Source organism: Amphiura filiformis, chromosome 4, assembly GCF_039555335.1.
Source record: "Amphiura filiformis chromosome 4, Afil_fr2py, whole genome shotgun sequence".
Classification (NCBI taxonomy): Eukaryota; Metazoa; Echinodermata; class Ophiuroidea; order Amphilepidida; family Amphiuridae; genus Amphiura; species Amphiura filiformis.
Genome location: NC_092631.1, coordinates 66,609,062 through 66,623,371, shown reverse-complemented (window position 1 = coordinate 66,623,371; position 14,310 = coordinate 66,609,062). Strand labels below are relative to the sequence as shown.

Genomic DNA, 14,310 nt, shown 5'->3' with positions numbered 1-14,310 from the left:
CAAGGAACTAGAAGAGGTCAATAATTGGTTTAAAGCAAATAAGCTGTCTGTAAATGCAAGCAAGACAAATTATATGCTACTTGGTACAAGTCAGAAAACATGTATTTGCAATGATAGTGTTAACATTGTATTGGATAATACTGAATTTGGAAAGAGTTAAAAATACAAAATTTCTTGGAGTTACAATTGACGAGAACCTGACATGGAAAAATCATATCGATAACATTGCAAAAAACATGTCTAAGGGTATAGGAATCATTAACAAAATTAAACATTTCGCACCTGAGCATATTCTATATTCATTATATTGTACACTGATACTTCCTTGTTAATTACGGTATTATAGCATGGGGCAGCACTTGTAAAACATACTTAGATAAACTTTTCAAGCTGCAGAAGAGGGCACTTCGAATTGTATCGAATAGTCATTACCTAAGTCATTCAGCTCCTCTCTTTCAGAACTATAAAGTACTTATGTCTACGATACCTATAATCTTGAATTAAGTACTTTTATGTATAAACATTTTACCAATCAACTTCCAGAAGCATTTCAAAAGTATTTTGTAAGGCAGAGTACTCTGCACAAGTACCACACGAGAAACAATGAAGATTACCAGGTTCCTAAATCTAAAACGAATTTCGCTCATAAAACCTTAAAAACAGCGGGCCCAATTAAGTGGAATTCACTTGAGAAACATATAAAGACTATAAAGACAATCAAGCATTTCAAAACCAAAGTGAAAGATAATATTATTCTTAATTACATTTAGTATTTTATCTAATTTCCTTGTACGGCTTAAAGTAATTTAATTGTGTATCGTATTATCTGTAATATAGTTAATGTAGTATTGAATTTATCTCGGAAATTTCTTGCATATTCTTGATCACAAAACAGGCTCTTTTGGTTTTTGTTAGGGTAAATGGGGGGGGGGGGGGGGTTTTGACATTTTGCGGTATATCTTGTTGTTGTTGTTATTTTGAAACTTTTTTGTTGTTGTTAGGACAGGGGGTCTTAATACAGGCCATCCGGCCTTCCGAGAACCTCCTCATTCAATGTATGTGTTTAATTGTTGTGCTGTTATATTTTATATTTGAATGAAATAAAGATGAATGAATGAATGTTTACATAGGCTTTTGGCGAAAGGAGTCACTTTATTTAAGCATGTAGGGTAGTGTATCAGCAGAATGCAGTAATTTCTACAGGTCTTTGGCCCGAGTGCTCACCTTATTTCAAGGATCCTGTGGGCTACCAGTGGGCTAACAGGGATTTCCACTGGCCACCTAATTTCAAGGTTTCTGCGGGTCTGTAGAATAATGTATCACCAGGCCCGTAGTAATATCGACCGGCTTTTGGCCCAAGGGCTCACCTTATTTCAAAGGCCCTGCAGTAGTGTATCAGTACAGTGGGCCCTCAGTGATTTCCACAGGCTTTTGGTCTAAGGGCTAGCCTATTTCACAGCGGGTCTGTTGTGATTCCCAAGGGCTATAGCGATACTTCACAGCATGTCTGCTGTGATTCCCAAAGGGTTAGTATTATTTCTACCACTGGCCCTTACTGTCAATGGTTGTATCCCAAATGAATTCTGCTTATTTTAGCAATTTAACTCACTCAATGTTTTGCTGATTATTACTTCTTTCAGATCCTCCTCACTAGACAGCTGATGTTGCTTGCTAGATGAGAGTTTACGATTTTTCCATGGACGAACTATATCAGAAAGAACTACAGCAGCTAGTGAATTCAAGCCTGATGCCACTGAACTGGAACGCAAAAATACATGATTCTGTTATCACAAATATAAATATAAGCTTTTTCACACCTTTCTTTTTTTAATGGAAAATGATAGTAGAGCCAAACTATAGTTGCTACCACAATAGTTTTTCTCCATTTCACCAGACATTTTTCTGAAAATTTACCAAAAATATGGAATTGCAGTGATTTTTATTCTGACTGAGTAAATGGAGGAATGCCCTTCCCCATATTACATTTTACTATGCACTTGCCTGTTGTAGGTTGCTATGTGATCTGCTGCTGACTCATTGATGTTTGGGCAAACAATTGGGGGGGTGGAATTAGAACTTATAACTAGGCATGGATGATGGTACTAAACTAGTATTCAGGCCATTAGCAAGGCACCTCCCTCAATTTCACAAAAGGTCCATTTCTCAAGGGGAAAATGTAAAATTGCACCCTAGAAGATCCAACATATGAAGAAAAAACCAAAGTACCACTTTTTTCATGCCAAAATGTTAAAATTACCCAAAAAAGATCAATTTTAGAGTGGTTAAATCAACTTGTTGATGTAGGTGAATTTATTAGGAAAAGAGTTTACTTTTTTACTTTTTGCACCTCACCCTGCAAAAGAAATCCTGGCTATGGGTCTGCCAATATCAATATGGCAAATTGTGTTCGATGATAATTATATCCATAAGCTTCTTACTTACCTCATACATCCAGCATACAGACATGCTACAAAAAGACCCTGCACTCCTGGTATCTTACTGAACTCACGATTTACAAAATATATCAAAATCTGAAACGAAAAATACAAAACTAAACTTATGATCAACTCACATTGAGTGATTTTCAAGTCATATGTAACTGATAACCACTTATATCAAAGAGGGAGGGTATAAGATTATGTCTACCAAAAGAATAATCAAACTTTTCAACATCACTTTGTGTATAATGTGCAAATAATTAAAGAAATCAAACTTTCTTCCTATTTGGATGTTACATTAGTATATAATTTTATAGCAACCATGTGTTAGCAACAAGAATTAATATACTAAGAAGTGGGCATTCCTTTTAAAGGGAATTCTTTCTTTCCACAATTACATCACACAGATGTGCATCTGCTTAACCACCAATACACCACCAGTAATGAAAAGTAATTGTTCATAATTTGCATAAATCAATTACATGCATGACTGCTCTTGCATGACTAGTGATTCATGGCTTTTATATATCAGATATTATATTTTAAAATGTATCTATTAATATTAATTATGTTTAATTAACTTTAACAATCATTATTGTTTCTGTATAAAATGGTAGATAATTTTCAAGTGTTTTTGTTCCTCTATAAGGTGCATGTATTTCACTTATGGAAACAATTATACTGCATTTATTTATCTATTTTCAATTTATGTAGCCCCTAAATGATATTTTCATGCATAAAATGCAAAGACCATTATTTTCAAATTTTTTTCAAACAGGGTTTGTTCACCAGGAAGATGAAATCAAAAGCACTCATTTAAAAGAAACAAGTTTCATAATGTTCTTTTAAGGTTATGTGCAATTTATTTCTTTGAGGCCAATTATTTGGTTTAAAGACTATATTAACCCTAACTGTATCAAAAAACCTCAATTCAGAAAGCGTAGGCACAAGCTGGTATCCCACGTGATGCCATATGAATTTGTCCTGTTCACTCAAGCTTCATTATCAGCGCGACTTGTTTTCTGGTCAGAAAATGCTTGAAAAACCTTGAAAATGGCCGATTTCGCACGGTTTTGACTCTGTTCTTTTGAATGGAAAGGTCTTTTTTAATCGACGAAAAGGGTTTGTTGAAGCTTTGTTTGTTACCGATCTTGTAGTATAAAATTTATATTTATATCTTGTAAAAATCCGCCGTCATTTAATTTTTTCTGTTCCCAAGTTTCGCCAAATTTCCTGTGGCATGATCGTTTTTAGTCCATGGCGACCCGGCTTACTCTCATAAATACTCCTGGAGTGTATCATTTATTTTGGACGAAAGCGCCATCATTTTACTGGCAATCTTAGCCAAATGCTGATATAAAATTCTTTCCAATTGGTTAAAATAAAGCACCGTCGATCGTAACAACCAATACGAAGCGGCGTAATATCAGCAATTTCCATAGCGTTTGCATGGGTGACAAACTTGGCCACGGGACTCGGCTTCCTCCGATCAAAATAACCTTGCTAATGTAGATATATATACAATATTATATGTACAGAAAGCTGAAAATGTGTTTGTTTTCACTGTTGTTTTTAAATGTCATAAAATAAATTATTGGGGGGCTATGACAAAAAAACAAAAAATATGTTCCACAGTTTCTAACTGTTTCATGATCCAGTAACGCTGTGTGTGCCGAATTTCGTATCGAACAATAGAAATGTTGTTTGCATTGCTTTGTGTGTATTGAACAGTAGATGGTGGTCAGAAAAAATCGATAAATGTCCAGTGAATTTACTATACAATTTCACTGAACAAAAAATTGCCTTGGAGAAATTCATATGTATTGCGTCATCATGCGAACAGTCATATGGCGACGGAAAGCTTGGCCGGGCAAGCTACTCCCCCGTGCCAAGGTAGGCCAGTGCACGGGCGTGGCACCCGAAGGGTCGGGGGTTCAAAACCGCACCCGAGAAAAAAGGTTTTCTCTTCTTCTTTCTTTCTTTCCCCTTCTTTCCTTCCCCCTCACCTAAAAGCAACTGGGACGTTAGGGCTAACATTCAATTAGAACAAGTACACATTCATACTTCGTTGCACTGTATGCTTCAGGGAATATGAAATTAGTGAAACATAATATATGCCCCTTTAAATAAATGTCCTCATATTTTTCGAAGCAAAAGTGATCAAAATGCAGAAATACCCATGCCATAAATGCCATGCGAAGGCACACAATGCCGGCGTGATTGGTAGACATCTATGATCGAATCGAGTTTGCGTGTTTGTAGCAGCACCCAATGCAATGCTCATTGTAACGCGGCTGGGCCGCGGCGGTGAATACTGAGGAATCCGGAACCTGGAACGACTGGACAAAAAGACAAACTGTACGAAATGCCATCTAAAATGGTGAACTATTCTTATTGAGCGAATTTCACTGGTTCTTAAAAATATTACTCATGGCGGGAGCTTTAGACTGATGCCAGCTTGTCTATCAGTTTGGCAATTGAGTAATTTAGGCCAATCAGAAGTCAAATTTCTTTGTAATATAAAAATCAATAAATAAATCAGAAAAATAATAGGCTTCAGCCTATTTTTAATATTGAAGTCACTGGCAGATTTTCCACGTACTTTCCTTGATTCTGAAGTATAGAACTGCACAATTGATAGAATAAACAGGAAGTTCCTTTTTAATTCATAAAACAGCGAGTGTGCCTTTAATCCATAACACCTAAATTCAGAGCCACCATCTGCATGGCATGCATGCACATCATAATGCAAGGCTAAGCTTAGCCTTTCTTGAAGACTAGGAACTTCCCTTTATATTCTATCGTAATTAAATTAATGATTAAACCATTGTTTTATCAGTCACGATGAACCAAGATGTCCAAGAGAAGCAGAAGGCCCAAGAGCCTAAGTAAGCTTAAACTTTCCAGGCCATCTACAGGCGCTAAAAAGTCGCAAGGCAGCAGCCCTAGGCCACCTAAGCTTACCGATTTATGACGATTGGTGACTGTAAAGATGCTTAAAATTGGTGCAGTTCTATAGGCCTACCTTCGATGAAGACAATTAAGCTTTTATGGGAACCAAAAATTATTAAAGCACTGAAGCGGAGAAAGCTAGGCTAGCCTTGAAAAAGGCTCGACGATGACAACCCACTTTACACTACTGACATGGCTGCATACAGTGCATGTCGTCTGCTACATTTTGACCATCATTTTTGGCTGAAAGTTCCCATAAATTGCATTAAATGTCTTCCACATCGAAGCTGAAGTTTACTGAACCAATGTCAAGGAAAGCGAGGCTACGGCAGTGAGTGGCAATCACTTCCAATGCCCGATGAGTCTCATTTCAAATCTGCTGTGACAGAGCTGACCAGGGGCGTGACTGCCCTGGCAGCGCCAAACCAAAAGTGAGCAATTTTGGCGAGCAGCCGCTTTTATAGTGAGCAATTTATCGCGAAATCACGCACAAAACGAGAGTTGAGTGAGCAGAAAAATTACTTTCCTTGCTCGCGAGCAATTTATCGTCTTTTCTCGTGAGCAAGAAAACAGCACATTCTGCTCACGAGAACTCACTCACCGAAAAGGTTTCTGATTGACTGAAAAACATGAAAAACATACGCGGCGCAAACCCAGACAAGCGAGAATCCGACCATAGACATCCCCAGGCGGGTCGATCTCCAGAATTAAAAGCGAGTTGCCAGGGCCAAAATTTGACAGAATCTTTACTAGATTCAGAGAATTAAGCCCAAATCGACAAAGAACTGGCAACTAGTAAACAAATCAAAACTTTCCCAGATCGAAAATATGCACGAAACACATCATTTTAAATCAATTAATTTGAGCTGAAATTCATTTCAGATTTCAATAAAAGTAATTTTGATAGTATTTCCACCTGTGCTTTGCTGTAAACTTTTATTAATTTGCACAATAAAAGAATTTGGATCATGAAAATCTGGCGACAAATCAGTGACTGGTGAGTAATACAATACTCTTCATTCAGTAAGCTTATAAAAATGCATGACCAGAACATCGAAATCGAGGACTCATCAAAATTGATCAAATTTGGTTATACAAATCATGATAACTAGTCCAACAGAGATAGGTACGTGTAACAATACAAAAATAAGACCATAAGCCTCACACGAGCTCAAATAACCAATTTTTAGAGAATGAGCGAAAATCCATTTTCGTTACACTACCCCCACCTCTGAAAAGAATTTCGTCCTCGAAATTTAATTTAATTTCTGAATTGAGTGAACAATCTAAATTGTGAACTATTATTAAAATTCAAAACATTCAAAAGAGAATCAAATCTGCAAAAATTTGAATAAAAGCCAACATTTCATTAAAAAAATGCACAGGATTTAAACTGGTTAGATCAACCAATTCCATACCTAAGTCATTTTAGTGCACTCATCATTGCCAAAAATTATTTGTCTTGTGACACGTGAACATTTCCACCAGGTCTCCAGCGCTTGCTTTATGACACATTTTAAAGAAGACATAACACCGTATTAGGAAGACCTTTGCAAGACAATCTCTGTCAACATTGAGCACACAATACATAGTATAAAATCTTACTCTACAATTTGGTTTAATTTTGTTTTGATTTTTCAAGAAAATTTTATTATTATTAATTAAATTTTGCAAATTTATTTCAAATTTAACTGAATTTGAGTATAAAAAGTTATTCGAAATATAATCAAAAGTTTTCAAAACATCTCAAATATTAATTCAAAAGCGATATTCTGAAATCTGTTTCAAAATCATCACAATGTAAACAAAGGTTATTTTTATCTTCCAAAATTTCAAGTTTTTAAAATTTCAACCAATTTTCAAATTTGCAATTATCCAGAATGAACTAAAATATTTTAATGTTTCCATTCATCACACAATTTTGATATCAGAAATAATAGTATTTCACTTTCGGAGCTTTTCAGAATAACCAAAATTCATATAAATTTCATTTTCCAAAAATCCAATTTTCAAAATTCAAAGATAAATTATTTATCAATTACAATTTGTGTTCAAAATTATTTGCTAGATTTTTGATGTGTGAATTTACAAATTTTACATGCTGAATTAACTGAATCTTCAGATAGTCTTCTTCTGCAGGTTATCAGTCTCTCAGATGATCATCAGCTTGTACACCATCACACAGGTAGCCTGTCATCTGACATCATGCTGAACCAGGTTCCAGATGGCAGTGAGAGTCACCTTGTCAAGACTCAAGTTGGGAAATGTTGCTTTGAAAAGATTTAACACTGGTATTGTTGGAAGAACCATCAAAGTTTCACCATACACACTCGGTAGCGCAGTCATCCCATCACACCATGTAGCTAGCACAGGGCTCTCATCAGAACAGGTTCAGACCATCACTCACATGACATCCCACATAGAGCCCAAGGTAGAGAATAAATAATACCAGTGTCAAACTTCTCATTGCAACATGTCCCAGGTGCGTGCCATCTCCAGGTTGAATACAAGAACCATCGAAGACTGAAGAACCACCGTCACCACATGCTGACTGATGAACCATTACTGAAAAGATACAACTAGTAAAGATGGTTGTTTACACAAGCGAAGCAATGGTACATTCTGTAATTCACATCAACACAGTCAAGTTGATAGCATCATACATGTATTGTGGTACATGTACAATGTGTAGTACCAAATCATCAGAATTATTAAAGTTGGTTGAACAATTAAATACCATAAAACATGACATTTTGCAGTTATTTTGTAAAGTTGAAGGTACATGTTAGACTTTTCTTCTCCATCAAATAAATAAAGTTGATCATCAAGGTTGGCAAGGTTGAGTGTAGCCAAACCATCTCTCCCTGAAAGGTAGGTAGGAAATATTGATAATGAATTTTACAGTGTGATCAGTACTGCAAGCATCATGTCAACATTCCAAATACATGATAGGACCCTCTGCAGCAAGTCATACATGTGAAAGGTAATAGGTATTATTCATCACCCCAGGTGAGATCTATTTGAAGAAATTAATAAAGATGCCAACTATCAAAATTAGCGTAAACAGTTGTTGGTTGGTAGCCACTCAATTCTTAATTTCCATTCAGCAGCACTGTACAATTAGTACAGCACAGCTGATACAGCCACATCTTACCTCTCTCGGTTTATGTAATTAAAGTATAATGATAGCAGTCTTTACACTCTCTTCACTGTCTCCCTGTAATCATCCTAAGGTTCCACCCATTTTGTAGTAGTCGTCTCAAGGCGTAGGCGTAGTACCAGATCAAAACAATGGCGCTTACTCAACCATTGCGATCAAAAAAACACATCTCCGTTATATTAGCTGCTGAGCTTACCCTGCTCGTCCTGGCTACAACGGAGGTATCAACAAAAGCGGACCGGTCCTTTCCAACAAATTCACATGTAAAAATACATCTTCCAGGCATGGCGCTATATCTCCCTCTTCCTCACTCCTTTAATCGAGCACCTTCTCTGGGAACGGCGGTGGTTACTACATGGCCTTGTGACTACTACCAGTTCAATACTACTGTATCCATATCCCTGCAGCCCCTGCTACTGCGCCTGCAGCCCCTGCTACAGCGCCTTGAGCCCCATGCTGCTGCGCCTGTAGCCCCTGCTACAGCGCCTGGATCACTACATCCACAGTATTTCTATCTAATTTCGGAGTTGGGTTGTCTACCAGCCTTAGGATTGCTATACCACCAGATAATGTAAGATGAGGCTGTGACTGTAGGCCATCTGGCAACACTAAAAGTATAAAACTTTGATAAAAGTTAACATGAAGAACATTTATGCAGTTGTAGGCCTAAATACTTGCAATTACATCATTGCATATTAAAGATGATAGACTGGTCATTTGGTACTACTCAATTCTGAAGCTGCATTTGTAGGCCATATAATTACATCAAGGAATACAGGCACTCACATGCTCAAAAGGCTTTGAAGCATTTCAGACTCAGTTCTGACATCACAAACATCACCATAGTTGGTAGCGTAGACATGGCATGGGTAGCGTAGAACCGTGAGCGGCGAAGAAACAGTATACACACCACCATAGGCTAAATAGAGCTGCGAAGCCACAGGTAAGCTTACCATGGAATGTCGACATTCATGTCCAGTCTGTTCCGGACGCTCTCAGTACTCGTAGGTCTATCATCGATGAAGAAGGTCGACTCTCCTAAGAAGCAAAGTTCATCCACACAAGCTGCCACCAAAAATTTTGTAACGCGGCTGGGCCAGCGGCAGCGTGAATACTGAGGAATCCGGAACCTGGAACGACTGGACAAAAAGACAAACTGAATGAAATACCATCTAAAATGGTGAACTATTCTTATTGAGCGAATTTCACTGGTTCTTAAAAATATTACTCATGGCGGGAGCTTTCGACTGATGCCAGCTTGTCTATCAGTTTGGCAATTGAGTAATTTAGGCCAATCAGAAGTCAAATTTCTTTGTAATATAAAAATCAATAAATAAATCAGAAAAATAATAGGCTTCAGCCTATTTTTAATATTGAAGTCACTGGCAGATTTTCCACGTACTTTCCTTGATTCTGAAGTATAGAACTGCACAATTGATAGAATAAACAGGAAGTTCCTTTTTAATTCATAAAACACGAGTGTGCCTTTAATCCATAACACCTAAATTCAGAGCCACCATCTGCATGGCATGCATGCACATCATAATGCAAGGCTAAGCTTAGCCTTTCTTGAAGACTAGGAACTTCCCTTTTATATTCTATCGTAATTAAATTAATGATTAAACCATTGTTTTATCAGTCACGAGGAACCAAGATGTCCAAGAGAAGCAGAAGGCCCAAGAGCCTAAGTAAGCTTAAACTTTCCAGGCCATCTACAGGCGCTAAAAGTCGCAAGGCAGCAGCCTAGGCCACCTAAGCTTACCGATTTATGACGATTGGTGACTGTAAAGATGCTTAAAATTGGTGCAGTTCTATAGGCCTACCTTCGATGAAGACAATTAAGCTTTTATGGGAACCAAAAATTATTAAAGTACGAAGCGGAGAAAGCTAGGCTAGCCTTGAAAAAGGCTCGACGATGACAACCCACTTTACACTACTGACATGGCTGCATACAGTGCATGTCGTCTGCTACATTTTGACCATCATTTTTGGCTGAAAGTTCCCATAAATTGCATTAAATGTCTTCCACATCGAAGCTGAAGTTTACTGAACCAATGTCAAGGAAAGCGAGGCTACGGCAGTGAGTGGCAATCACTTCCAATGCCCGATGAGTCTCATTTCAAATCTGCTGTGACAGAGCTGACCAGGGCGTGACTGCCCCTGGCAGCGTCAAACCAAAAAGTGAGCAATTTTGGCGAGCAGCCGCTTTTATAGAGAGCAATTTATCGCGAAATCACGCACAAAACGAGAGTTGAGTGAGCAGAAAATTACTTTCCTTGCTCGCGAGCAATTTATCGTCTTTTCTCGTGAGCAAGCTAACTGCACATTCTGCTCACGAGAACTCACTCACCGAAAAGGTTTCTGATTGACTGAAAAACATGAAAAAGCGAACACGGCGCAAACCCAGACAAGCGAGAATCCGACCATAGACATCCCAGGCGGGTCGATCTCCAGAATTAAAAGCGAGTTGCCAGGGCAAGAATTTGACAGAATCTTTACTAGATTCAGAGAATTAAGCCCAAATCGACAAAGAACTGGCAACTAGTAAACAAATCAAAACTTTCCCAGATCGAAAATATGCACGAAACACATCATTTTAAATCAATTAATTTGAGCTGAAATTCATTTCAGATTTCAATAAAAGTAATTTTGATAGTATTTCCACCTGTGCTTTGCTGTAAACTTTTATTAATTTGCACAATAAAAGAATTTGGATCATGAAAATCTGGCGACAAATCAGTGACTGGTGAGTAATACAATACTCTTCATTCAGTAAGCTTATAAAAATGCATGACCAGAACATCGAAATCGAGGACTCATCAAAATTGATCAAATTTGGTTATACAAATCATGATAACTAGTCCAACAGAGATAGGTACGTGTAACAATACAAAAATAAGACCATAAGCCTCACACGAGCTCAAATAACCAATTTTTAGAGAATGAGCGAAAATCCATTTTCGTTACACTATTGATGTCACTGCCACAAGGTGGAAAATGGTATAGTGCCCTTTTTACAATGTTGTCACTGTCACTGATTGATTTGATCACACAGCTGCTCTATGCTCATATCAGTTTTGCGGCATTACTTCTGTTGCTTATCAGAAAATCAATTGCCATCAATTAGAAGTCAAGGCAAATTTTTTATAGCAACATTGCTGGCCATGACTGAAATGTTTGTAGTGTTGATTTTTCCGATCATATTTCACATTGAACTGACCTGCAACACATTAAATAAGCTTGGCGTCCCAGCCGCCAGCATGAAAGAAAATTATATTTTATTTTCTGACTATGAGGTAACAAATGTTTCATTTACCTGATCACTTTTCTCATAATGTGGGGTGTAGTGAGGCATTGGTCCACTTGGTTCTGTGATATCTAAGGAAGCAAAGAAGTAAATATTAGCTCAAATCATATACTTTGGTTCGCTGCAAGTTTGGTAGTGATGTCAATAATTTTCTTGTGGTTGTACCACAAGTGTACAGACAAACTGCCCTTTACGCATGAGATCCCATTCTGCAACCCACAATATATTTTAAAGATTTGCCTAATGGTGCAATATGGGCTCCCTTGACAAACTGGAATTTTAGGTGCATAATGGAAGTACTCTCCTGTGGAAATGTGGAGGTCCCACCAGCAAATGGGGTCCAGACCCTTAATTCTTGTTGGGATTTTCGGTGGAGGGGGTTCTTTACCTGAAGGCAAGCGAGCACATCCAGTTTCCAGGTACCTCCAGTTTATTCTGCAGTGCGACCGGTAAACTTCAATTAATGGTATGTGCTTGTTTGTATTCTGTGGCCAATGCATTATGGCAATTGGTAGCAAGTGCTAAATGCTACTCACACATACCTTAATAATTCACTCAAGCTTGAAAGTCGCAAATCATTGTTCTATTTCGGGTACAAAAAGAAAAAAAAATGTTGCAGGTATACTATTTGCTCTTCATGCATGTAAACCAATATGGCCATTTACAATTGCACACATGGGGCACAGGGGTCCAAATTCGCAATCAATTGAGGGAACCTGTTTAGGTTCTCACAAAGGGCTTTTGCGAGAACCTTCGGTTCACGTGAATGTTGTAGTGCATGGACGATATATTCCAAAATTGTATTCACCTATTGCTATGGTAGTTAAACCTGTTACATCATCACTTCTATTATAGTGAATACAACCAAAGGAGATGCTTTCATTACTATGCTAGCGAGGTCACATCTATTATTATGGGATAGTAGAGTAATATAAGCATTGAAAGTACATGCTACAGATTCCTGTAAATTGACAGCTAAAATGAAGAAAACTTTGCCTTTTTAAAAATTTAGCGAGAACCTTCAGGAGAACGGGTTCTCCTCGAATTTGAATCCCTGGGGCAATTGACCTTTTCAGTAAATCCCATAAGCTTTTGCGGGTAGACCTAAGATGTCATGCCGATACACACATCATTACTGTGCACTTCACAGCTTTGAAATGCCCAGTAACAATGTTCCCTAAACGATGTGCGTATCGGCGTGACATCAAATTACGACATCTTAGGTCTCACTCGCAAAGGCTTATGGGATTTACCAAAAGGTCAATTTGGAGTCAGCAATGATTTGGATCTAATCTCTTTCAGCTTGTACGATATGCAAACATGTCCATGCTTCGCTCGATATAACAATTATGAAACACCTAACTTACTTGATAATGTTTGATTTGTACCTATAGATGGACCTAGTGGTGTCATAAAATCTGCAAAAAAGAAAGCAAAATCACTCATATCATTATGTTTGTTCTTTCAAATAGTTATATGGTACATTTAAACCCCTTACCAGCTGATGAATTTGAAATTTACAATAAATGTTTCACCTCAATTTTAATCCCAACCCTCAATCCTAAAATCCGTACTGCAGTCCAGCTTCCCTTATCCGGACCCTTTTTATACACACCTCTCCGTTATCTGGCTGTGTGATCTTCACTGGGAAATGTGTGTTTAATGCTATGACGTATGTTCTGAATCATTTAGAATGGCATCATATGTTGCATACAGCACTCCTGATTTCAGTGTTATTATCCCATATTGAGCCTTTTGTTGTCCCAGTTTTAGACCCGTGTCTGGTCCCATCATGGCCAGATAAAAAGGTTTCAAATCATTTGAAAAAACATGCTTACAAATCTGTATGTTATTTCATGTTATCATTTTAAAACTATATAGAAAATAAACATCTTTGAATCCAAGTTAAGAGTGAAAATAACATCAAAATCATGGTTAATGAGGTTAAAGCAAATGAAAGTTATTCCAAACCTACTTTATGTAGAGTGTGTTCTCAATAAACTAAAGAGACACAAACTATTCGCAAACAGCCTTAGTCCCAGCATCACCCGTTAATTAAGAAATAAAGGGTAAAGCATTATCATTTACACGCAAATGTGTCCGAGGCAGTAAAAAACGTAAATAATGGGTGAGGCAAATGATTAAATTTATAGCAAATGATTAAAAATTGATATTTTGAGCAAATGATTAAAAATTGATATTTTTGATATTTAACAGTACTCAAAAGTACACTTTATAAATCTGATGATTTATACTTAAAGTGTATGTAGGTGGGGTAAAAAACCGACGATCAATTGAAAATTTTGATTTTACAGATTGAAGATATGGACTTTTTTCCCCAAAACACCAAAAAAATTAGGTCTTTTGGGGAAAAAAATCCATATCTTCAATATGAAAGGTCAAAATTTTCACTTGATCGTCGGCTTTTCCTCCCAGCTACATACACTTTAAGA

At 37.3% G+C, this 14,310-nt stretch overlaps 1 protein-coding gene across 1 annotated transcript in view; it reads right to left on the bottom strand.

The window, feature by feature from the left end:
• Positions 1–14,310, bottom strand: part of LOC140151239 (sodium-dependent multivitamin transporter-like) — a 59,410-nt gene that overhangs the window by 18,730 nt on the left and 26,370 nt on the right. The window contains 4 exon segments of the mRNA XM_072173509.1: positions 1,610–1,758; positions 2,443–2,531; positions 11,867–11,928; positions 13,225–13,275. Of these exon segments, the coding sequence (XP_072029610.1) occupies positions 1,610–1,758; positions 2,443–2,531; positions 11,867–11,928; positions 13,225–13,275 (351 nt within the window).